Source organism: Crotalus tigris, unplaced genomic scaffold (assembly GCF_016545835.1).
Source record: "Crotalus tigris isolate CLP2741 ecotype Arizona unplaced genomic scaffold, ASM1654583v1 scf7180000024309.744930, whole genome shotgun sequence".
Lineage (NCBI taxonomy): Eukaryota > Metazoa > Chordata > Lepidosauria > Squamata > Viperidae > Crotalus > Crotalus tigris.
In genome coordinates this window covers 427,486-451,903 of record NW_024100481.1, presented here as the reverse complement: position 1 = coordinate 451,903, position 24,418 = coordinate 427,486, and the positions used below count along the sequence as shown (strand labels likewise).

Genomic DNA, 24,418 nt, shown 5'->3' with positions numbered 1-24,418 from the left:
GCCCCGCGCCCGGCTCTTCCCTCCCCCCTCCCCGCCCGGCCCCCGCCCTAGAGCGCCCCGCTCCTCCGGTCGGCGGCCAGCAGCAGCGCCCGCACAGTGGCGGCCAGGCCGGGCAGGTCTTCGTCGTCCAGCCCGCCGCCGCGGGGGCCGCACAGCTCGGCCTGAGGGGAGGGAAGGGAGGCGCCGGTCAGGGGTTTCACCCCGAGCCCCTCAGCACGGGGGAGGACAAGACGGCGGCGGCGAGCAAGAAAGCGAGCCGAGGCGGCGGGTCTGCTTGGAAAAAACCGTGTTTTGGCCGTTTTTCAACACATACAGGAACGGGGGGGGGTAGTTGGGGGGGGGAGCTGCAGCCCTTGCAAGTCCATCCTTCCTTCCCGCGTGGAGGAAGACCATAAATAAAATATTTACAATATGGTACAAGTGGTAAAAACACAAATCTTCACAATCTCCCACAGTTCTTGAATCTTCAAATATATATATGTATAACGTTTGTGTGGCTGCGCGTATAATATATATATATATATAATTTAACATACATTTAAGGCAGAAGATGGGGACCGTGGCTGAGGGGGAGGGGCTGGGCCAGAAAGGGGAACCGCCTCCTCCCATTAAGGCATTTCCACTGAACTGGGCCGGCCAGCCAACCACAAAGGAGCTGGTGGTGCCAAGCCAGGTTAAGGGGTGAGGAGGAGAGCACAGGGAGGCTCCCCCCCCCCCCCGCCTTCACACAGAGAAGGTCCCAGACGGGGGACTCCACTACAGGTGGCCTGGGAAGGGAGGCTCCTGGTCTACCCCAGGATCGGGCAGCTGTTGTGGCACAGAAGTGCCTGGGTCTCGCAACGGCCACCTGCCCTGCGGCCCTTGGAAGGGCACAGCCCGCCTGCCAAGAACTGAGCAAAAGCCCTGTTTCTGAGTGCAAAATAGGCAGGAAAGGCACCAGTTCTCAGCCACAAGGCCGCAGAGCCCGTGCTGGGACTGGGAAAGGGGGGCTGCTCTTAAAATCCAGGGTTGTTGTGCTTGAGGCGGCTCAATTCCTGTGGGGCAAAAGCAGGCGGAGGCCTTTGTGTTGCCAGGTGGGGCACAGCACGGCCATCCTGCCCCAGGAGGCACTTGGGAAGGGGGGGTGAAGGGGCACGGGGGAGTGAAGGCCACAGCGGCAGGTTCTGGGGAGAAGGCACTGGCGTGGGTCTGAAATGGGAGGACCGGCAGCCTCAGAGGGGTCAGGAGACCCCGGCTGGAGAAGGGCACGGTGGTTGCCTGGGGTTCTTCATCGCCCCAACCCATTCAGCCGTGTGAAGGACAAAGGCCTGGCTAAGCGAAGCTGAGATGGCGGTTAACGATGAAGCCGGCGAACAGATATCCTTAGCCAGGGGCAGCTTGCTATGGCCTGGGTGACCGAGACCCTCCATAGACGTTCTGCCTGAGGCCGGAATCTCTGGGGGACACACCCTGAGTGGGAAAGGCAGGGGCTGCTGGGAGCCGGGTGGTCCTGCTCAGTCAGGTGGCCATCTGGACGAGCGTCCGAGCACTCAGCAGCAGCAGCAGAAGCCACACAGCTGGCAATAGGCAAAATACAACAGCAACATGACGCAGGCATAGAAGACACCAAAGCCGGCGAGCTGGCCGGAGAGGGCGGCGGGGGCGAGGGGCCCGCCTGCCGCTGGGTGCAGCAGCAGGGCCTCCAGCAGGCACAGGAAGCCACGGACGTTGCCTTGCAGGAGGAGGGCAATGTCTGGGCCCCCACAGAGAGACACCTGCGGCAGGCGAGAGAACACAGGCACAGAAAGACAGACACGTAAATGTTAAGAGAACACGGAACAGAAGCAAGGAGGGGCAGGGGAGACGCCTGCTTTTGCTGGGGGGAGGGTGAGAGAGAGAGAGCAGGCCCTGAGCGAAACGGTGGGGGAGGGGGCTAGAACGGTCCCCCAGGGACTCCCCATCCAGCCTCACCTCGGGAATCCCAAGATGGCGGCAGGCGGCCAGGAAGCTCTGCAGGTTCTTGCGTCCTTTGGAGGGGTGCAGCTTTGGCTGTTGCAAAGGAGAAGAGTCGCTGGGCAAGGGCGGCGAGGAGGCTCAGCCTGCCAGGCACGCCCAGGCAGCAGCGGCCCAGGTAGGGGATGCCAGGTAGAACCAATTTCAGCCACAGGAGCCCAGGCTGCCCTGCTGCAGGAATAAGACCCGTTCTCACACACACACACACACACACACACGCGCGCGCGTCCAAAGAGAGGCTCACCACAGCAGGCGAGGGCACGTGGATGAAGGGCACAGAGCGTGGGCACAGACGGTTTGCCAACTGGCAAAGGATGACCCCATCAGCCAGGGCCTCGCCCAGGTCCTCTGCCAGCGTCAGGTTCAGATGGGACTCAATTGCCTGGGGGGAGGGGAAGGAGATGGCTGACGGCTACCTTTGAGGCCAGGGTGGGCAGCAGTGGGCAGGAGAAGCAACAGGACGCCGTCCTTGCCGAGCTTGAGTGCCAGCTGCAGCTCCTCCCCTCCCTCTGGGAGACACCCCAACCTCCAGCTGCGACCTCAACACAGAAGCTGCTTTCTGGCTATGGGGCACCTTGCTTCGACGTGTCCCCCCAAATCCTAGCTGGGGCACAGCCGCCAGCGACCCCTACCTTGCGCAGCTGGCCGAGAAGCTCGCTCTCGCCTGGGGCCTGGGATCCAGCACGGGACCGCGAGGGGCTGCTGAGCGCAGGAGGTGGGGAGTCTGGAAAGACAGTTCGGTAGCGCTCAGGGAAGCCCATAATGCTGGGCCTGGCTGCCACCCTCCCCCCCAGGAAAGGCAAGCTTGTCTCTGGGGAGCTGTGGTCTCTCGGAAGATCGCCCTGACAGGCTGACTGAAGATGCAACCAGCTTCCAAGGGCTGCCCCCTCTCAGCCCCACCAGACAGACCAGACCCCCGCAGGAAAGCCAAAGTTGTGGTTGCTGAAAGTGGCTGAACTGACAGAATCTGGCAAGTTGGATTATACCAGGAGTCTTCAAATTTGGCCCTCTTATGACTTGTGGACTTCAACTCCCAGAATTCCTCAGCCAGCATAACTACGACCCTTTGATGACTTATGGACTTCAACTCCCAGAATTCCTCAGCCAGCATGAGGGAACGAGGACCCTTTGTTGACTTGTGGACCAACTCCCAGAATTCCTCCCTGGCTGAGGAATTCTGGGAGTTGAAGTCCACAAGTCACCAAAGGGCCAAATTTGAATACCCCTGGATTACACTGTCCTCTTCCTCCTCCTCCTCCTCCTCCACCCTCCCCCCCCCAGTGAATTAGGGAGTTTTGTGCCAGGCGCTGTGAAACGTCATCTGGACCTTCAGGACTTGAAGCAGGTTTTGCACTTGGAGCAAAACGGATCCCTTCCTGGTCCCGCTTTGGCTCAGCAATCGGGATCTTGAGCATTCCTGAGAAACGTCTTGGAGGCTGAGAGAAACGCGTCTCGCACTCGCTACGCCGTCCTCTTCCTGCCCCTCACTTCCTAACTCTCTCCTCTGCCCCCTTCCAAGGCCCCTCCTGATCCCTCCGACAGCCAGGAGCCATTTCTACGTGGTCAAGAGGGGCTCAAAGCCCCCTCCGTGTTCCTGCAACCCGCCCAGACGGCCCCCGGCAGGCCTGCAAACGGGCCCGGGGAAGAGTCTCGCGGCCCTGGCTTCTCTCGAACACTCACCCGAACTGCGCTGCATGCTCTTTTGGGACGAAGAGCGGAAGAGGAAGCTGGAAGGCCTCTGCGCCAAGCTGGCATCGCGGGGCGCAAGACTGGGGCTCTGGCAGAGCAGAGGGTCTGTACGGGCAGAAGGGGGTCAAGGTTGATCAGGGACTCACAGGATAGAGCAGCCGGGGGGGGGGGAGACTGTGTGTCTGCGCACCATAACACACCACCTAGGTCAGGGGTAGGCAACCTTGGCTCTTTTATGATTTGTGGGCTTCAACTCCCAGAACTCCTGAGCCAGCCAAGTTGGCTCAGGAATTCTGGGAGTTGAAGTCCACGAGTCATAAAAGAGCCAAGGTGGCCTACCCCTGACCTAGTTGGCGGGGCATGGGCATCAGGGCGTTTATTTAATTTATCAAACAACTCTGGGTGGGCAGAGACGTTTTAAGGTTTCCCGGCAGACACCTGGCGGTTTGTGGTCTCTTTTGAGGAGCCGTCTGGGGAAAGAGACGCGGGCCTTCCCCTGCCCGCTCTCTCACACAAAAGGGAAAGCTGGGGGTGTCAGCAGAACTATGGTGGGAAAGGGCCCCTGAACAGGCACCCGTGTCGAAAGAACGTGTGTGTGTGTGTGGGGGGGGGGTGAATGCAGGAGAGGCCCGCGGGAAAGGCGCTCCATGCACTGGGCGAGCCTAGGAGGCAGGCTGAGCCATCCCCAGAGCTGGCTGAGCATCCCCGGAGCCGAGTCCTTGCAACAGAGCCCCAACCCACTCAAGGAACTGGCTGCTTCTCCCTCTCCCTGGCCGCCAGGACAGAGCCAGGAGGGGGGGGGAGCTCCCAAAGCTCCTGAGTCGGGGGAAGGGAAATGGGGGGGGTCCTACCTGCAGAGCATGGACTGTGCCTGGGGGAACCAGCCGGCTGTCTGACTCCCTGCAAGGCCACACAAAGAGAGGAGGAGGTCAGGGCCCAGCGCCCGTGTTCAGATGGGGTGCAAAGCCAGGGGGTTCACCAGATCCCTGCCCATTGGACAAGCATGCACCCCAAGTGGGCGGCTGATGAGACTGCCAGTGGTGGGGCTACCAGGAGACCCAGCATCCACGGCACCAGCTCCGCCCACACACAGACCCAGACCCTCGGGCTGAATTCACACAGCCCAGAAAACTTTCTAAAAGACGCAGGGCAAAGGTAAACGGTTTCTGCCCTCTCCTCAAGGCCCGAGGTTCCCACAATGGGCTGAGCCAGCGGCCAGTTCCCTCCACCTGCCGCACGTTCCCCTCGAGGGCGGCCCCAGGGCGAAGGCAGCCCTTGTTGCTGCTCCTACCTGGGCACGGGGCTTCGGCTGAGAGAGGCCACTGCCCTTCTCTGCCGGGCTGCTGCTGCTGCCGCTGCGGAAGGAAGGAAGAGGCGCCCTCAGGACAGGAACCCAAGCAGCCCCACAGGGACCCTGGTGCCCTGGTCAGCCCTCCAGCGCTGGCCTTTGGGAAGGAGCGGAGTCCTTCCTGAGGAACCGGGGGGAGGACGGGGTGGGAGGCAGAGAACGGCCCTCGCACAAGAGATCCAGAGGATCCAATCCTGGAGGGGGCTGGAGCCAGCTATGAGGCCCTTAAGAGTTTAAGAGAGCAAATGGGGAGGGGGTCAATTCCTTCCAGAGATTGAAGGGGCACTTCCTGGAGTGGAAAGGCTGGCAGAGGGCATCTGGTCATCTAGCAGGAGGCACGGCGGCTTCAGCTGCCCCTGCATGTGCCCGCAGACCCGTGGAGAGGATGCCAACCGCCAGTTCCCACTCAACACGGGCTCTGTGGACTGGAGACTGGGGGAAAGACCGACTCCACCAGCTGGAGGGCTGCGAAGCCACTGCCCAGGAGCCGCAGATGCCCATCCCACGTCCCAGGTGACCACCTGTCCAGCCTCTCTGCCCCCTGGCTCCACCGCTGCTGCTGCTGCTGCTGGCGCTCCCTTTCCTGCCACAGTAGCAGGAGTTCAGGGCGACGGCGCTCCTCCACTGAGACCTCCGGCCTGGCGAGGGGGCCCCCACTGCTGCTCCTGGAGAATGGGGAGGAAGGCAGCAAGTCCATGGGGGGAGCTGCTCTGCGGCCAGGCCCCAAGCCAAGCCAGCAGTGGGGCCCCAAAGCACCCAGTCCGCAGAGCCAAGGATCGGCCAGGCGAGGGGGGCAGGCAGGAGAGCGGCTGGCCCTACAATTCCTGGAGGGAGGGAGGGAGAGCAGCCCCCTCCGGGCAGGGAAGCGGCAAGGACGGGGCAAGGAGGGCTGGGCAAGGCCCCACCTCCTACGGGCCCCCCAAGGCCACGCAGCTGGGCAGGGAGCCCCCTTACCTGCCAGTCAGTCCTGGGTCTGCAGCTCCCGCCTTCTGAGAAGGGATCCTGGCCGGTTTCTGGGGCTCCTGTGGGAGACGGGCACAGGAGAGTCAGTGCGGAGGAGCAATTTCCCGCCTGCCCCCCTCCCACCCCCCCCAAGAACCCATCTTGCCCAGCATAGGAATCGGAGTACTTTCCGTGGCCTCCCAGAACAGGCTCCTAGCCGTTTCCTTGAGGGCCAAGGGAGAGGGACCCCAGGGCAGCTGCCTCACCTCCTGGGACGCCGTCCTTGGGGAGCCGGTCCACGCCTTGCTGGCCTTCCCAGCCGGAGGGGGGCCCATGGCCTCTTCCTCCCCCAGCAGATCCTCCTCCTCTTCCTCTTCCTCCTCCTCCCCGTTCAAGCTGCTGTCAATGTAGTCGATTTGCTCCAGTTCGCCGGCATCACCTGGAGGGGGGGAAGAGCTGGCCTCCAGTCGCCTGGCCTCTCTCCGGCCCTCCTCAGCTATGGCCAGGCTGGTGCCCCCTCCGCGCTCACCTGCCCCTCCGCGCTGCTCCCTCAGCTGCTTGGGGTCGCGGGCCAACTCAGCAATGCGGAAGGAGAGGTCAGAGAACTCGTCGGTGGACTGAGGGAGAGAGAGGCCCCCGGTCACAGAGGGGCCGGACCGAGGGGCCCCCGGTTCAGCCGTGGCCACGGACAGGCTCCCTCCACCAGCAGGGGGAAAGGACGAGGGGACTCCACCCACCGGGCCTGCAGGCCACGACGTACCTCATTCCCCGACCACCGCTTGCTGCCGCTGTCCACGCTGTTGAAGCCCGAGTCGAGGCCGCCGTACTGTCGGGCCGGGTAGAAGTCCTCCGGGAGGCTGCAAGGCAGGACGGAAGCCGAGGCGGCACCGAGAATGAGACTCCGGCCACCGCTAAGGCCCTTCCCTCCGGCCGGAGGCCAAAACCGGCATAGTGGCCGACAGCCCCTTCCAGGGCCGCCCTCGGCCTCTTACCATGTGCCAAAGCCGGTGGGGCGTCCCTGGGCGAGCTCTGCCAGGCCCGGCCTGCCTTTGCCGCAGGCCTCCATGTTGAGGTATTTGAAGATGTGGACCTTGCCTTTCAGGCAGACCTGCGGGAACGGGACCCCGTCAGATCCGGAACAACCAGCCCCTCCGCGAGTCCTCCCTGCCTGGCCAGCTGGGGTGAGGAGGGCATCTCCAAGGGCCGGGCGAAGCCCTCCAGGCTGCCTTCGTCCAGCCAGCCAAGGAGCAGCCCAGCCGGGAGGGACAGCTCCTTTCCGAGGCTCCAGACGGAACCGGGCCTGGCCGTCTCGTCTGCCTACCTGAGCAGGTGGGAACTGCAAAGGGTTGTTCTCCAGAAGGATGTACTGCAGGCGGCGCAGGAGACGGAAGCAGACCGGGAGGCGGGTGACCAGGTTGCAGGAAAAGTCCAGCCGCACCAGCGGAAGCTCGGCCAACTCTGCGGAGGCAAAGGGGGGAGTTGGAAGGGCCCCGCGGGCAGCCAGCACCCAGGCGCCCAGGAGAGGGACTCGACCCGGAGAGGCCGGCGGGCCGACCCGCTGACCTTCGGGCAGGACGGTGATCTGGTTCCGGCGAATGTTGAGATCCCGAAGAGACTCCAGGCCTCCCATGGTCCCCGGGAGGGACCGTAACTCATTGCTGCTCACATCCTGGTCAGGGAGGGACAAAGGGAACCGAGTGAAGCCCCTGCCCCCTCCCCCAAAAAGCAGAGACTGCCGGTAGGAAGGGCACAAGCGTGCCAGCCACTCCGAAGAAGAGCCCTCCACGCCCCGTACCTCAAGCCTGGCCTGTCACCACCGCCGTCCCTGGACAGCCCCAAGAGGGCTCTGTGCTGTGTTGCAGCCAGGAGGATTCGGGCAGCTTCCCTCTCTCTGGCTTCCAGCTTGGAGCCGGGGCCTCCGAGAGCCCGGCCTGCGCTTGCCTCTGCCTTCCTCCCGCCCACCCTCTGCGGCTGGCAGACTCACCAGTTGGCGAAGGCTGCTGAGGGAGCCAATGTCCTCCGGCAGGGCGGCCAGCTTGTTGTTGCTGGCGATGAGGACCTTGAGGGGCAGCTGGCAGAGGCAGGCGGGCAGGGCCGAGATCTGGTTCCGGCTGAGGGGAGGGAGGGAGGCAGGCTGGCTGTGAAGGCCGCTGCGCCCGAGAGCCCGCCCGGCCCTCTGCTCCGCCCGCCAGCTGCCCCCCTTCCCCGGGTACCTGACGTTCAAGTAGGTGAGGGCCTGGAGGTTGGCGATGGCGGGAGGGAGGCTGCGCAGGCAGTTGTGGTACAAGCTCAGCCCCTCCAGGGACATCAAGTGGCAGGCGTCCTCGGGCACTTCGGCAAAGCGGTTCCGCGACAGATCTGTGCGGGGGGAGAGTCATGAGACGCCCAGGACCCTTTCCAGGGGGAGCTGCCGACAGGGGCGGCGACCCAAAGGGGAAGATGCCCTGTTACGACATGCCCCCGCCTTGGTCCCCAGGCCCCGCTGTGGGTCCACCAAAGCCTGGAAAGGCCTGATGCTTCATCTCTGCAAGGAAGAGAGGCCGGGCGGGCACCTCTGAGCAGGCAATGCCCACAACGCCTTGATTTAAGGCCGAGGAGGGCCAAGAGGAACTGCATCTGCTTGAGCAGCCTTCATCCGCATCGTTCATCGGCTCCCGAAAAGCAACTTCCTCTCCGGAAGGGAACTGACCGCCAAGCCCTTGCCCTGCCAGTAAGCCCCGCGGATCAGCTGGACACCAGCCCTCCGTGAGGGGGGTGGGTGCTTCTTTCTCCAAGGCCTGTCCTCCCCGAGTCACCCTCCCCAGCCTCAGAGCATGTTTGGGGGGGCATGTCAGCTTCTGAGATAATCCCCCACCATCAATCCCGCAGCCCCTGCCTCACCTGGGCTGAGCCCGTCCCTTCCTCCTCCGAGTCTGGAGGGGCCCCTTTGCCGTGGTGTGTGTGTGTGTGTGTGTGTGTGTGTGTGTGTGTGCGGCCATGTATGGAAGAGACCAATGTGCTTTATATTCTTTGGGCACCTGAGAGGAGCAGGTCCCCAGAACAGGCGACTGTAGCAGAACAACAGAGTTGGAAGGGACCTTGGAGGTCATCTAGTCCAGCCCCCTGCTCAAGCAGGAAACCCTGTACCATTTCAGACAGACAAATGGCTGCCCAATCTGTTCTTAAAAACCTCCAGCGCTGGAACAGCCACAACTTGCCGACTCGGGTTGCTGCTCTTTAAAGGCACAAGCCCAGCCTGGCCCTTTAAGCTACCCGTAAACCCAGTTGTGGGTTCTCCCTAATGATGGCCAGCCCCCCCTTTGGCTTCTCCCTGGGCTGAAGATGCCGAATACTTTGTGCCCCGCTTAACTTCACAACGCAACAGAGACATTAGAGCAGTGTTTCTCAACCTTGACCATTTTAAAGCATGTGGACTTTAACTCCCAGAATTCCACAGCCAGCAATGCTGGCTGTGGAATTCTGGGAGTTGAAGTCCACATGCCTTAAAATGGTCAAGGTTGAGAAACACTGCATTAGAGGGTAACTGGTGCTCACGACACCTTCTAGTTCCTGATGACCATCTTTGGCCCTTTTAGCTTTGGAAGAGCAAATACAACTGTTCAGACCTCATGCCCCCCCCACACACATAAGGGACCTCCCTCCTTGCCTCATTTGGCACAGGCTGAATTTTCCGGCCTCTTGCTTAAGTCAGATATCGTCATCTACAGAGGGAGAAGCTTGACTTAGACCAGGGCTCTCCAAAATTGGCCCCTTGGCATCAGCTCCCAGAGCTCCCCAGCCAGCTGTCCTTTGGAGACCCCTGAGTTAGATAATGTTTCTCTCTGTCTGGGGAAGGGGGGGGGGTCACAGAAGAAAATAACCTCGCCTTCTGAACTCGGACCCGGCTGGGAGCTAACTCCCCTTTCCAAGAAGCCCGGTCGGTTTCACAAAACTGGGCTCCCTTGTTCCAGGCAAACGGGGAATCCCCCCCCCCCCAAAGCCTGCCAGGCTTTCATCCGGGGAGCCCTCTGGGGTGGGGAATGCCTCCAGCCGTGGGCCCAAATGGAGGGATTTGCCAGCTGCTTCTTGCAAGAGCCTCTGGGGAGGAGGGCAGCCAAGACGCTGCACTCAAAGTGGATTGAAGTTTTGGAGGCAGCAGCTGCTAAATTTAGAAGCAGCTCCAGCACATCCAGGGAGCAGCTCCCCCCAGGATGGGCTCTTCAGCCAGAGCTGCCCCTGAGCCCCCCCCCCCATCCAGGGCCGTCTGGCCAGGTGAGCTTGGTGCCATTTTCAGTTGCACGAAAAGCCGTTTTTAAAACCCTACAAGGCAGGTACGGTGTCCCAAAAGGCAGCGTTTCAACAATTTAAACCCAGGGCAACGTAATGGCCAGATAACCCTTTGGAGGTGTGGCTGATCCTTCCCTGAGGGATCGCTGGATCCCGTCTCTTTCCCCCTCAAGGCTTTTCGAGATGAGTGCAAAGAAAGCAGGGGGTTGGTCTAGAAGACCCCCGAGCCCCCTTTCAGCTCTGCTGTTCTGTGTTCTAAAGGCCCGGGAGATCCACAACACTCACTACAGCCCAGGTATCATCCGTGGACGCTGCTTCCGTTCTTTCAGCCCCAAATCCTCTCCCCTCCTTAACACTGAGGGGTTTCAAGAAGAGGCTGCACAGCCACTGGTCTGGAACGGCACAGGTTTCCTGCTTGAGCAGGGGGTTGGACTAGCAGACCTCCAAGGTATCCTCCAGCCCGGTCATTCTATCTCGTGTCCCCCCTCAGCCATCCAACTTTTAAATGGTTCCTCATTACATCAGGGGTCTTCAAACTTGGCCCTTTTATGACTTGTGGACTTCAACTCCCAGAATTCTGGGAGTTGAAGTCCACAAGTCACAAAAGAGTCCTAGTTCCCTCACGCTGGCTGAGGAATTCTGGGAGTTGAAGTCCACAAGTCATAAAAAGGGTCCTAGTTGCTGGCTGAGGAATTCTGGGAGTTGAAGTCCACAAATCATAAAAAGGGTCCTAGTTTCCTCACGCTGGCTGAGGAATTCTGGGAGTTGAAATCATAGAAGGGCCAAATTTGAAGACCCCTGTCCTATACCATTAGGAGCCCCAAACCGTCCCATATCTAATTGCAAACCTTCCCTAATGTAGATTACCTATCTTCAGCCCATAAGATCACATGCAGATTTTCTTGGGGGGGGGGGAATGATGGCAGCTGGTAGATGGTAGCACGGAGCCAACCGTCCCCCCCATCCCAACCTGAACAATGGCAACAGACCAGCTGGACCTCTCCACACAGAGGGCCTCTGTCCTGCTGACCCATGGGGGGAGGGGGCCAAGGCACCCTCGAGGGCACTCAGGCCATCTCCGCAAGGCGGCCAACTGACGGACTCGGAAGCCATGGCCCTGCACCCACCCTGGAGCCCATGGCTCTCCTCAGTGTGGCAAGCAGACTGACGCTGGGCGTCTGCCGGAGCATGTGCAGAGAGCTGCTCCCACTTCACTGAGCTTTGCCCTGCCGCCACCGGGCTTCCTTCGGGGTTCACAACTCAAGCCAGTCGGCCACCGGAAGGGGCTGGCCTGGGCTGTTTGGGGATGATGGGTCCGGAGGTATCACAGTCCCAGACGGGAGATACCCTCCAGTTGTGCTCGTGTACACTCAACCCTTTCCTGTGCACCACACCCCAGCACAAGCTAGACCTGCGGGCAACGTTTATGACTCCGTGTTTATTACATTTGACAGACGCAGGCGCGGGGAGGAATCCAGCTAGCTACAACCGGAAGAGGAACAAAAATAAATACGTTTTTGTCACAATCAAAAGACCATCGAAACCAAAACCGACTCCAGGCGGGTCCCAGGCGGCCAAAGGACTCCTGTGATTTGTGTCTGAAACACCCAGCCGAGGAAGGGGGGGCCATGTCCACCTCCAAGAGTGGCTCCTCAGGACCAGTCAGGGCCCTGCCTCTGGGTCAGCTCCCCCCCCCAGTGCCTGTCCTCTGCCCCCCCCCCCCCGCTCCAGCTGAGCCTTCAGTGGGAGCCCCAACCAGCAACAGGGCAGAACACAAGAGGTCCTCTCTCCCCACCCCACCCCACCCCCGGGGAGGGAAGGCTCTGAGGGGTCTCTGGGATCGAGGGGGGGTGTCTTTAGCCACCATGAGGACAGCTCTGCTCCCCCAGAACTGGTGCTCGGGTGGGGACCCTGAGGCAGCCCTGCCTGATTCCCCCCCCCCCCCGCCATTCCATGGCAGGTCAGGGGGAGGTCTTGCGTCTCCTCTCAACCCCTTCATTGTGCAACTTCAGCCCAGCCCAGGCTCAGCTCTGACTTCAGGGCGGGGGGGGGGGGATCCTCCTGCCCTCCCTCTGTGCTCCCTCCCAGCACAGCCCAGCTTCAGGGCCCCAGGCCTCCTCCCCCTGGTCAACGGGTGCAGGCCAGGCCCTCCCCCTGCTCACCAGGAGCAAAAGTGAACGTGCAGCCAGGACTGCCCAAGGACCGGTCAGAGGCCCTCCAGGCAGCCATGAGGACTAGAAACCTGATTTATCAAGGTTGACCTCTGCCCCACGCGGGCAATTGCAAGGGCCCCCAGCCCAGACAGCAGCAGTCATGAAAGCTCTGCATGCCCAAATAGCCTCTTTATGGCAGTTCTGAGCAGGACTTGTGACTCCCCGCTTCCGGAATGGAATCCGCTGGGCAGCTGCTGCTCCCTGATTTCCACTGGGTGGGGGGGCGGGGGCGAAGGGCCGGCTGGAAGCGGATCCTTCCCAGCCGTGCGGTGTTTTGCAGCTGCCCACAAAGATCCCAGATCAGAAGCAGCAGCTGCCCCTCGCCTGGGGCACGCAGGCAAGAGATGATATGGGGGGGCGCAGGGGGAGCCGAGAGGAAAATCAGAGCAGCAACTCCGGACCAGGCCTAAAAATAGCGCCCAGATGGTTTCCTTCTGGGACAAAACGAGGGCAGCCGGTCCGACACAGGGAAGCGTTTGGAAGGGGCCAGAGGCGGGCTGGAAAGCAAGCACCCTTTATCTGAGGGGGGGAGAGGGGGGGCTAAAGAGTGAGAGACCAGAACCGGGAAAATACAACTGCTCAGGCGCTCCTGCCAGCTCCCCACACACACACACCCACCCACGAGGGCATGAAAAGCCCCTTCGTAGCTGGAGTTGGGGACCCCCCTTGCTGCAAACAGGGGAGGGGGCCGGCTGGGCCCTTGTGCAAAAAGAGGAAGGCCAGGTCACCGGCCACTCAAGGCCACAGGAGAGAAATGAGCCAGCAAGAGGTTTTACCAGCACCACATCCAGATCTGAATGCCAGGAACTCAAGACTCTGGGCTCCGCAAAGGGGCAGGCGGGCCGGCCCAGCCAGGCCTCCCCCAAGCGCCGCAGAGGGACCCCCTCCGCGAGAGTCAGCAGGTTCTGCTCTTCCTCATTCCTTCAAACCACCACATCCACCTCTCCATTTTTGGCAAGGAGCAGAGAACCGGAACAAACTCTTGAGATTCGGAGAGAGCCTCAGAAAGCGAAGGGCACGTCTCAATGGGGAGGCCCAGCCGTATGAGTTTTGTCCACCGTAGCCCTAACCCTACCCTCCCCTCCAGCCACCTTCCAAAGTGAAGCCCCCCCCCCAACAAAGGAGCCTCAGGACCCTCCTCTGAAGATTTTTCTTCCAGGGTTGCTGGGCCTTTTGGTCTCCTTGTTTTGAAGGGCTTCTGCCGGTTCGTTCGCGCGCTACAGGGAGGCCCTGGGGCTGTCAGAGTCTGCTGCTCTCTGAGACCTTTCTGGCCATGTTGCTGTCCATTTCACAGCCGTGAGGCTGAGTGGTCAGACCCTTTTGCAGGAAGGTCTGGGACAGGCAGCCTGCTTCCTTTCTCTGGTGCACTGGGTGGCTGCGGGGTGCTTGTGCCCGTCGGACAGATGCTCTCCCGGGCGGCTGGCTTGGGGCTCTGGAACCGTCGCCCTGGGCAAGTGGGAGAAGGCTTTACGGCAGATCTCTGTCTCTTCTTCCTCTGCCAATCAGAAGATCCAGGAAGGGCGGTGCGTTTCGAGCCGTAAACAATACCCTAATCTAGGCACACGAAAAGGGTGCGAGTCCAAGCAGTGTGAACCACACCCTCGGGGCTTACGCAGCAGGGCGGGGCACATTTCCCAAAACCTCCGCTCTGCAATGCGCCGAGCAGCGCTTTGCACTTCTGGAGAACTTGTGTCGGTGGCCTAGAGATGAAGGGAGGCCTGGCTGGTCACCCGTCTCCTTCTGTTTTGCAACACCTTCTGTTTGGCACCTGCTGCTTTTTCCAACCAATTTCCTGGCTGCACCTGGGCCTGGACGCCATCTCAAACCTGCAATGGGCTGACCCGGGAGGGGAAGACCCCTCCCCACTCCACCAGCAGGCCAGGAAGCTGCTCCGGGTTTGGGTGGGTGCACAAGAAAACAAGCCGGGAGGCCGGACGCTCGTATGCACTTTGACAACAAAAATAGCCAGGAGCCACATCGGTATCCTGAAGGAGATGCTGAGATGCCAGATGCCAGGGTCTTCGGGCTCCTCTGGCTAGCTTAAAGTAAGAGAGACCCTTCCTCTTATTATGGTTCTTCACACCCTCAGCCAGATGTTCAGACTGGATTTGGCACTTCTGTCTGCCTGCTGAGCCCTCCCCAAGGACCTGGGAGAGGCAGACGGGAATGTCTGACGGTGCCGAGCAAAGCTGCCTTTGCAACCATCTGGTGGTGAATTTGTCAATGCCGAGAATAACAGAGCTGGAAGGGACCTTGGAGGTCTTCTAGTCCACCCCCATGCACAAGCAAGAGACCTTATACCATTTCAGACAGGTGGTTCTTAAAAACCTTCTGTGATGAAGCACCCACTTCTGGTGGCAAGCTGTTCCACTGGTTAATTGTCCTCACTGTCAGGAAGTTTCTCCTTAATTCCAGGTTGCTTCTCTCCCTGATTAGTTTCCATCATTTTTTTTTTTTTTTTGGCTTCTGGTGCTTTGAAAAATAAGTTGACCGCCACCTCAAATATTGGAAGGCTGCTATCGTGTCACCCTCAATCCTTTTCTCTAGACTGGCCAAGCTCAATTTCTGAAACCGTTCTTCCATGTTTTGGTCTCCAGGCCTTTAATCATCTTAGTTCCTCTTCTTTGCAGTTTTTCCAAAGTCTCAACATCTTTTTTGTAATGTGGTGACCAAAACTGGATGCAGGATTCCAGGTGTGGCCTTACTAAGGCTTTAAAAAGCAGTACTAACATTCACGTGATTTTGATTCTATGCTTGTGTTTATACAACCCAGGATTGTACTGGCTTTTTTGGCAGCTGCCACGCACAGCTGGCTCATGTTTAAGGGATTGTCCACCAGGACTCCAAGATCCCTCTCACAGTTACTGTTTTTGATCCAGGTTTCGCCTAAACCTTTGGTTTTTCCTGCCCAGGTATAAAACCTTGCTTTTCTCCACATTAAACTTCACGTTCTTTTGATGGGGCCCATTGTTCAAGTCTGTCAAGATCTTTTTGGATTCCTATGATTGTCTTCTGGGGTGCTGGCACTTCCAGCCAGCTTAATGTCGTCTGAAAATTGGGTGAGTTCCCCTTGTATTCCCTCATCTAAATTGTTCATGAAGATATTGAAGAGTACTGGGCCTAAGTGGGGTACCCCACTACCCCACTGCCTATTTCCCTCCCTGTGGATGTGCTATCATTCAGGACGACTCGGTTTATCAGCCAAGTACAAATTCTACAAACAGAATGAACCAGTCATTCTATTTCTATTTCAAGGTCTTTGCGTTTTGTTCTCTTCTCCGCTTCTTTCTCTTTTCTGCCGACTCCAGCTACGGCCACATGATTATTCTTATTTATTAAATTTCTATGCCACTGTCTCCCGTACAAGGTGATTCTGTGCAGCACCTTGGCAGGCTTTTAAACTCCTGAGGCTGCAAGGCGTGGTGTGTGGGTGGTGGAAGGGAGAAATTGCACAGGAGGCAGCAGGAAGTGAAAACACACACACACAAAAACAGGCTTCTCGTATGTCAAAGGGAAGTTGGGGGTGGGGAGCAGCCCCGATCCAATCACAGGGGAACCAAACCCGATCACAAGGAGGGGGAGAACACGAGGGCCTGCGGGGCCTATCCTGGCCTGCCAGGGCTCAAGGCAAATGGGTCTGGATCCCTGAAGGATGCCGATCTGGAGGATTATGATTAGCCGGCTCCTTTTCACTGCCCTCCCCGGGGAGGCACCTGGGGGGATCCCAAGAGACCCCCTCGCCCTCCGAGCAGGCAAGGCACACGCAGGGCGCCAAGCCAGAGCAGGAGAAGCTCAGCTCTCCACCAGCTGCAACCGCACGGCCAGGCCAGGGCTTCTGTTGGCAGGAACCAGTTGGGCAAGCCTGCCCGCCGGATACTTGCCCAGGGCTGCCCTGGGGCTAGGGAGGGCCGGAACGTCTCCCGGGCAACTCCTGCGCGGCTGCCGGGGGGGGGGGGGGAAACAACGCCCAAAGGGTGAGCAGGGCTGAGATCCCGCCCCAGGGACTTTGTCCACAAGACCTTCGGCAGATTCCTCAGCAGGAACCGATCACCCGTCTCGGCTCGCCCGCCTCCCCCCCATGTCGCAGGCCACCAGGGACTTCCTCGTCGTCCTTGCCACGCCCGGGACTCTCTGTGGGGCTGCAAAGAGGAAGAGGCCACTTCCTGGCGCACAAGAGGCTCTTGCCCGACTCCCAGAGCTCAGGGCTGGCCCAGTACCCCGCTTTTGCTGGAGGTGGATGGGGACCCCACCCCCACCCAGAGGCCCGTCCCAACTTTTACACACAGACGTGCCTGGCGTGCATTTTCCATCTGAGCCGTTCCGAATATCAGAATCACCCTTCCGCACATCAGGGGGGGTGCCTCCCTGGCACCACTAGCCAGGCGAGGTGTGTCTCCTTGGGAGATGATGCCAGCCCCACCAGCTGTGCCGCCAGGGTCCCTCTGCCCAGCACCAGGCCTGCTACGTTCAGACATCCAGAGGCCACATGACAACAAGGGCGGACTTGCTGTCCCAAAGCCGGCCACCATCTCGGGTGAAGGTCCCGTTCTCCACCAAGAGGGACCAACCTCACCAGACTCTGGTGAGCACGATAAGCCCCCCCCCCATGAGCCCCCCCCCAGGGCTCCTCTGGCATCCTGGCAGGGAAGATGTGTCACCTATCAACACAATCTGCTCCTCTTAAAGCCAAACAAAGGATGTCAAGGTCCGGGCAGGCCAAGGGTCAGTCCAGAGAGCGGGATTCCCGGACACCCACCAGCTCACTCCACACCTCCACTGGGTGGTGGGCTTCCCTGAAGAGAAGAGCCAGGGAGGAGGAGAGGCCTGACCGGGGGGGGGGGGGGGGGCGAAGCAGCTTGGGGGGGCCAAAGAAGGCCACCCACTGCTGGTCCAGGCCTGCATCTCCTGGGCCCTTCAAGCGCAGGGGCCCAGTGCAGCTGGACGAGGCAGAGCCCGGCAGAAGGGGGGCAGGCTCTTCTCCTCCCCAGCTGCAGCTGAGCCCCGGCAAAGAAGGCCCGCCCTGAGCCTCTCGCCCCCTCCCCAGATATGCCAAACCGGTTTACTTTCCAGAGGTCCCATCAGCCCCAGCAGCAGCAGGAGGAATGCCTCCCCCGGAGTTACTCTGCAGCTGAACTCGCTGCCCCAAAGGAGGGCTGGCCTCTCTCACTCTGCAGCTCCCCCCCCCCATCAGTATTTCCACGGCCCTCCAGCAAGATCTGCCGGTGGGAGCCAGCTGGACTCGGTCAGCGAGGAAAAACTCCGCTCACAGCCTAAAATGGAGCATTCCTGCTCCCCTGGCAGCTCCTCGGTCTGTTAACCCCACATGATCTCCCCGGTCCCTGGCGGATAAGATCCTCCCACCTTTTGATATTACAGCTCTGGATTCCCGTCTCGCTTTTCATCCAGGAGGGGAAAACAACCCGGAGAGAGCAGGAGAAAGTCTCACCTTCCCCCCCCCCCATTAATTCACGCCAGTAATTAACTTTGTCAACTTTTAAGAGGCTTGGACTTCAACTCCCAGAATTCCTCAGCCAGCCGGGACGTCCACACCTCTGGAAGTGGGGCAGCTGGAGCAAAGGGGCCTGTGCGGGGCGCCTGCTCTGAGCCGCCCGGTTCTCCCTCCCGCCCTGTGGTCAAATGTTGCCAGCCCAACTTCTCTGTGGGAAACACCCCGTTCAGCGACTTCACAAGGATGTCCTGCCTTGGCCTCCAATCATGGCTTGTGGAATAAACTAGAATGAGCTGAATTAATGCAGGAACCCCTCTAATTCGGCCGAGAAATCACAATGTGGGTTTGTGTTGGATGACCTCAGCCAATCCAGGTTTCACACAATGCCTAATTCAAACGCCACCTCAGACCACAATTGTTGCTCGTGCTCTCCTCTTATTTTTTTTCCGAGACCTTTCCTGGCGGCTTCCCTTAATTCTACCTCCCTAACTAGAGCCCCGAGGGGAACCTAACGAGCCTCTCAAAATGACCACTGATTGTGTCATGAAGGGGGGAGCTGGAGGGAGCCCCTCATGCACGGCTCCTTCCGGACAGAAACAAATTCACTGGACCTTCGGTGGGACATCGGAAGGTGAACCAGATGCCAGAGGAGACAACGCAGGGCTTACGGTCTGCTTAGCGAGAATCCGTGGACCTACAAACCGCGATTTGTGCTGGCCGTGACCTGGCGTGATTGGCCTGGCGTGATGGGCAAGGCCCGAGCCTCCACCCCCGGGGTGCTCTCTTGCCTGAGGACAGAGCGGGGCAAACTCAACCCAGGCCTGGGGGCCTCGTGGATCTGGGGCCAGGCCACACTCCATTTCTGGAGGGAGGACGCCAAAGGAGGAAACGTCCGAGGCCCACGGAACCCCCGGCCGATGGTCTGCGGTTCTCCCGGACACCAGGAAGTGCTCCTAACTGCTGCTTATTTCTCAGCTCTGGGCCACTCCCCCCCCCCGTCTGAAAGAAGAAGACCCACCTTACATGAGAGCAGAGCAAAGGTGCCGAGGAAGCAGGTGGGGAACCCCTCTCCCCTTTCAGCACAGCTCAAAGGCCCAGGGAACCCCTGGCCGAAGCAAGGAGTTTGGGGGCCCGCAGGAGGGCAGGGGGCTTAACATCCTCGGGTGGGGCGGGGGGATGCTTGGCCAGACAGCAGGTGCTGTGACAGAGACTGCCCTCCCCAGCCACAGACGACATGGATCCAAAGGAAGCTGGCTCCATCCCGTGGCACAGGGTGGCAGGCACTGGGGGGGCTGTCAGGAGTGCCCCAAAACCCGGGAGCGCCCAGCTTGCTCAGGTCCCATTCAGAGGCAACAGACCCCGAAGCAGAAGTGCGTACTACGCCTGAGGGGCTTCATCTGCCTACTGCACAGATGACCCCAGACCCCACAGTGACCCCCACCCCGCCCAGGGACCTCCTGTAGCTGCCAAATGAGAGCATCAACCGGCGGCACCCCACAAATCAGGGGCTTTGCACTGGACCCCTCCTCCCAACGACCAGGTGCAGAAAAAGAAGGAAAGCCACAGTGGCATCTGCTCCCCCCACCCCCACGGACTCGGGATTAGGAACAACAGAAGGGGAAACCTCTGAGGGGTCAAGCAGGGGCGGGAGAGTGACCCCCCCAGCACTGCCGTAGATCACCCAACCATGGGACTGACGCCATCTCAGCCCTGTGTTCGGGTTTAAAAGAACCTATCGGCCCCCCGGGTGATCTAACAGATCCTGCATGGGGGAGGGAGGGAGCACCAGAAGCCCAAAGGCAACAAGGGGAGATCCCTCAGCGTAAGGCAGATCTAATGGCATGGAAGGACCGAAGGGACCCCCACCGCCTTTGGGTCACGGACAAAAAGAGACTGCATCGGGCCCTCAATGCTGTGGGACAACTGCACGGGTCAGGCTACCCAGGGGACGGTCAAGGGCCAAAGGCGACCACCGCACTGGGGAAGCACTTATGATTAGCCCCCACTGCAATCCAGCCACTCAGGGAGGGGTGAGGCTGCCCGGTGGCGGGAGGGCAGGGCAGCCACAAGCACCCCACTCCCCCCCCAGGCCTAGGCCCCAAGCGCTCCCGCTGGTCATCTCTGGCACCCATCCAGGCTGCCTTTGTGGCACCTGCCTCCTTGACCACCACATGTGACCACGGCAATTCCTGGCTTGCAAAGGGGTCGGGTTCAAAGGTCGACCCAGATGCTGTGGGAGGGGTGGCGGGGGGGGGCACCAAGCGTCCTGACCGGCTGGGAGTCTCCCACTGACTGCTGGGGCAATGGGGATGCCCCGGGCCTTGTGCTGGGGAGACCTGACAGCAACCTTCCGCTCTCTCTTGGCACGGGAGCGCTAGCCCAGCCAAGCGTGCCCCAGGGCAGACATTCCGGGAGCCAGCAGGCCCAACGGTTGCAGGAAGAAGCTGCTCCCCTGCCTGCCTCGGGTGAGTCACTTCTGCCCAGTAAGAATCCGGTTCCTGCTTGCCCCTCCACCTCGGCTTCTCTAGGGAAGCAACCTGCACAGGCACCCCAAGGGGGGCGGGGTCGGCCAGCCACAGCAGGACCCCGGTTGAGAAAGTTATGCCCGTCTGCAGCAGGGAACACACGCAAAGCAGCCCTGGGAACATTACTGGCACACGAGACCCTTCGGTGACCCTGGCACAAGGGAGGCAGGAGCCACAACCGAAAAGGCCCTGCTGCGGCTCCCCCAGAGGGCCCAAGGAGGGCAGAACCACCCTCCCTGCAGATGCCAGCAAATCAGGAGGAGGCAGCGCAAAAGGGAACAAGGGGGGGGGGGCAGCTCCCCTCCCCCGCTTTCTCTCCCCCCTCGCCACCAGCCCGGCCCGGGAGCAGCTCCCTCCCACTGGGGGCCGGGGGTGGCCCGAGGGGCAGGAGGGGGCCTCGGTGGACAGCGCCGGGCCCGCCGGGCGGAGAAGGGCTGCCCGGTCTCCAGCCGCCTCTCCTTTTCGTGCGGGCCAGGCGGTCCAAGCCCGGAGCCGCCCCGCCGGTTCCCAGATCCGCAGGCCTCCGCTCGCCCGTCGGTGCCGGGAGAAGCGCTTCCGCAAGGCGGGCGCAGCCGGCTTCAACCCGAGGGGCGGAGAGAGCGGGGCGGCCTCCTCCCCGGGACCCCCGGTAGCTAAGCTACAACTCCCATCGTCCCGGGAGGCGCGGATGATGGGCACTGTACTGCAGCCCCTCTCTCGGGGGGGGCGGGGAAGTGGCCGGCAGCCGGAGAAAAGTCCCAGCCGCTTCTTCGAGGGGGCGGGACACAGTAGGGGGCGGGGCAAAGTAGGGGGCGTGTCCGAAGCGCACAGCCTAACGGAGAGGGCGGGGCCTGCAGGCAGAAAAGACCCGCTGGGGGCGTGGCCGGAGAAGTAGGGGGTGGGGGGCTTCGGAGGAGGCGGAGCGGCGGCGCGTGGCTGGGAGGGGGCGTGGCCGAGCATCTCACCCGCTTGCGTGGTGTCGCTGAGGTCCCAGCGCCGAGCCGCTCCTCCGGGGAAGTGCCTCAGCCGCCGTCCCGCCAGGCTCAGGCTGCCCGAGGCGACCGCTTCTTCCAAGGCGCGCTCGGGACCCGGGAGGGGCCCGGGCAAGGAGGGTGAGGGCGGGGGCAGCGAATCGGCCCCGCCCTCGCCCGCCGCCATCCCGTAGGCTCCGCTGTTCCCGCTGCGGCCGTCGGGCGCCGAATGAGAACAGGGAGGTAGAGACGGCGAGACCCCAGCCAAAGGGGGCGGTGCTGGAAGGATCGCGTTCGCCTATGAGAGGCCGGACATGCGGGAAGCGGCCAATTAGAAGGGCCCTTGCCGAGCCGTTCCACGCCCAAAAGCCAATCCCCTTTAAAAGAGCTGCCTGACTCTTCCTCCTTTTGCTCCAATCGGGCGCCCGTGATGGAAGGCAGCTGGGACGTCTGCGAAAGCGTCTCGGTCCAACCAATCGCGTACGAGGGAAGCAGATTCCCCCGGATCCAACTGGCCTGACTGACACGTGAAACTGCTGCGCACGTGCCTCCGTCGCCCTATCAAATTCAAGGAGGCAGGGAGGGAAGCGATTGGCTCAGCCGGCGAGCCGAGAAGGGGCGTATCACGGCGCGCAGAAGCGAGCGAAGGCAGGCCTCCTTCTGACGGACGTCTGAGCCTGCCAATCAGGAGTCGCTCGGCTCCTGGCGGCTAGCGGTTGAAAGCCGGGCGAGCGGCCGAGGAGGGCGTGATCAGCTGCGATAGGGGAGAATGGCAGCCACGGCAGCCAATCATCGGCCTCACGCGCCTCTTAGTGCACGGGCAGGGAAGCTTGACGACCAATCAGAACAAAAGGCGCCTCTTGAGAGGCGGGCCCAAGCCTGTGGAAAGGCCCGGAGTCGGGAAATGGAGAGAAATTGGGGCGGACATTGGGGTCCTCGGGGCGTACGCAGAGCGCCTCGGCCGGATGAATAATCGGCTGTAGCCCTCCGCAGGCTGGCCAATGACTCGTCCTGTGCGGAGAGGGGGGGCAGCCCGAGGGGAAACGTTGGCGGTTCCAGACTTTTTAAAAATAGTAGTAAAGTTGGAAGGGACCTTGGAGGTCATCTAGTCCAACCCCCTGCTCGGGCAGGAAACCCTACGCTATTTCGGACAAATGGCTGTCCAGTCTCTTCTTAAAAACTTCCAGTGTTGGAGCATTTACTGCTTCTGGAGGCAAGCTGTTCCACTGTTTAATTGTTCTCACTGTCAGGAAGTTTCTCCTTAGTTCTAGGTTGCTTCTCTCCTTGATTAGTTTCCACCCGTTGCTTCTTGTCCTGCCTTCAGGTGCTTTGGAAATAGCTTAATTCCCTCTTCTTTATGGCAGCCCCTGAGATATTGGAATACTGCTATCATGTCCCCCCTTGTCCTTCTCCTCGTTAAACTAGACATACCCAATTCCAGCAACCGTTCCTTATATGTTTTAGCCTCCAGTCCCCTAATCATCTTTGTTGCTCTTCTCTGTACTCTTTCTAGAGTCTCAACATCTTTTTGACATCGTGGTGACCAACACTGGATGCAGTATTCCAAGTGTGGCCTTACCAAGGCATTGAAGAGTGGTATTAATACTTCACGTGATCTTGATTCTAGATCTTTTTTTAAAAAAATCCCACCTTTATAAATAATCCAGAAGATGCCTAACCCTCCCTGAAATGGTGTAGGGTCTCCCGCTTGAATGGGGGGGGGGGCTGGACTAGATGACCTCCAAGGTCCCTTCCAGCTATTCTATTCTAATTTCTATTCCTATTGTATTCCCTCCTCTATTCCCCCCCCCCGCCTCAACAACAGCAGCCCTGAGGCCCAGACGGGGCCTGGCCCAGCCAGCTTCTGGTCCATTCAGAATTAGAACTCCGTCCCCTGGCCCCGACCTAGGAGCGGCAGCCTTTCCCTGGACAGCCTCTCCGAAGCGCAGAGTCACTCAAAGGTGGCTCAAGGGCTGGGCTTCTCGACCTTTGGGCCCAGAAGAGGCTGGCAAAACCATTTGTCTGGAATGTTTTCCCACCTGTGCAGGGGGTTGGGCTAGATAGCCTCCCAAGGTCCCTCCCTGCACCGTTATTCTGGCCCTTTTAAGAGGGGTGGGCTCTGCTGGCTGGGGAATTCTGGGAGTTGAAGCCCTCCCCCCCTCCCCCCCGAAAGGCAATTCCTCTCTTCGCCGGTGGGGCTGCCCCGGGGTCTCCCCCAGGCCCCCCCTCTGCCTCCGGGGAGGCTGGCCGGGTGGCCACGGGACATTGTGACAGTGGCCAGATTTTGATCAGATGACCACAGGATGCTGCAACAGTCTTGTGAAAAATAAATCTGGAAATGTAAACAACAGCCAGGCACTTATTACCATGCCTGGTGGACATGCCCTATCGCTAAGAAATCTTGGTCTAAGGTTCGTAGATGGTTGGAAAAGATGATGAAACTACAAATACAATTTAAACCAGAATTGTTTTTGTTAGGAATATTAACACCTAATTATGGTAAAGATAATGACTACTTGATATGGCATGTTTTAACTGCTGCAAGGATAGTATTTGCCCAATTTTGGAAAAATGAGAATCTACCATCTGACCGGATTATTATTACCAAAATTTTAGAGTGTGCAGAAATGGATAGACTAACATTAGAAATGAAAGAAAAAGATGATTCAATTTATTTTAGAACTTGGGAAAAATTTTATCAATGGTTAGAGACACGTTAGAACTTGAAGGATTTACTATTTTAGAATAGATGACTGATTTTTAATTGAGTTCTAACTAACATTTTGATGATATGATTACTTTTCCCGATTTACTGATTTTAATTTGTTACTTTTAATTGTTAGGATTTTTTTGTGTGTGTGATTTTATTAGTAGTGTTTACTTAATAGATCAACGTATTTGTTTACTAATTATTTTTAATATGTTACAGCTTAAGCTTTGTTAAAAGTGGTTCAATATGATATTTACTCATTATTACGAACCGGACGGTTACTCGTTTGTTGAAATATGTGATTGTACCTATCCTTATTTTACCCTAATTCCTT

General features: G+C 59.6%; 1 protein-coding gene across 2 annotated transcripts; it reads right to left on the bottom strand.

The window, feature by feature from the left end:
- Positions 1-12: 12 nt before the first annotated feature.
- Positions 13-21,654, bottom strand: LRCH4 (leucine rich repeats and calponin homology domain containing 4). Of its 2 annotated transcripts, none has more exons than XM_039324780.1 (18): positions 21,369-21,654; positions 8,185-8,329; positions 7,956-8,082; positions 7,535-7,640; positions 7,293-7,429; positions 6,964-7,079; positions 6,732-6,828; positions 6,501-6,588; positions 6,238-6,410; positions 5,984-6,051; positions 5,551-5,694; positions 4,973-5,036; positions 4,533-4,581; positions 3,673-3,786; positions 2,625-2,716; positions 2,237-2,374; positions 1,951-2,028; positions 13-161 (listed from the first exon to the last, which is right to left on the bottom strand). In XM_039324780.1, exons 1-18 carry the CDS (start codon positions 21,559-21,561, stop codon positions 48-50), a joined length of 2,043 nt encoding a protein of 680 aa, XP_039180714.1. In that variant the 5' UTR covers positions 21,562-21,654; the 3' UTR covers positions 13-47. The 2 variants fall into 2 exon arrangements, with proteins under 2 accessions (XP_039180714.1, XP_039180713.1); XM_039324779.1 differs by lacking the exon at positions 13-161 and adding an exon at positions 272-1,754 and having other exon boundaries at positions 21,369-21,653.
- Between the last annotated feature and the right edge of the window lie 2,764 nt (positions 21,655-24,418).

What these genes read in the sequence shown, in the direction of transcription:
- LRCH4 (XM_039324779.1), bottom strand. Translation starts at nt 21,561, where the DNA reads ATGGCGGCGGGCGAGGGCGGGGCCGATTCGCTGCCCCCGCCCTCACCC. An exon ending in GAGCATGCAGCGCAGTTCGG is followed by an intron (nt 2,717 to 3,672) that starts GTGAGTGTTCGA and finishes CTGTCTTTCCAG; the next exon opens with ACTCCCCACCTCCTGCGCTC. An exon ending in ACGTGCCCTCGCCTGCTGTG is followed by an intron (nt 2,029 to 2,236) that starts GTGAGCCTCTCT and finishes CCTTTGCAACAG; the next exon opens with CCAAAGCTGCACCCCTCCAA.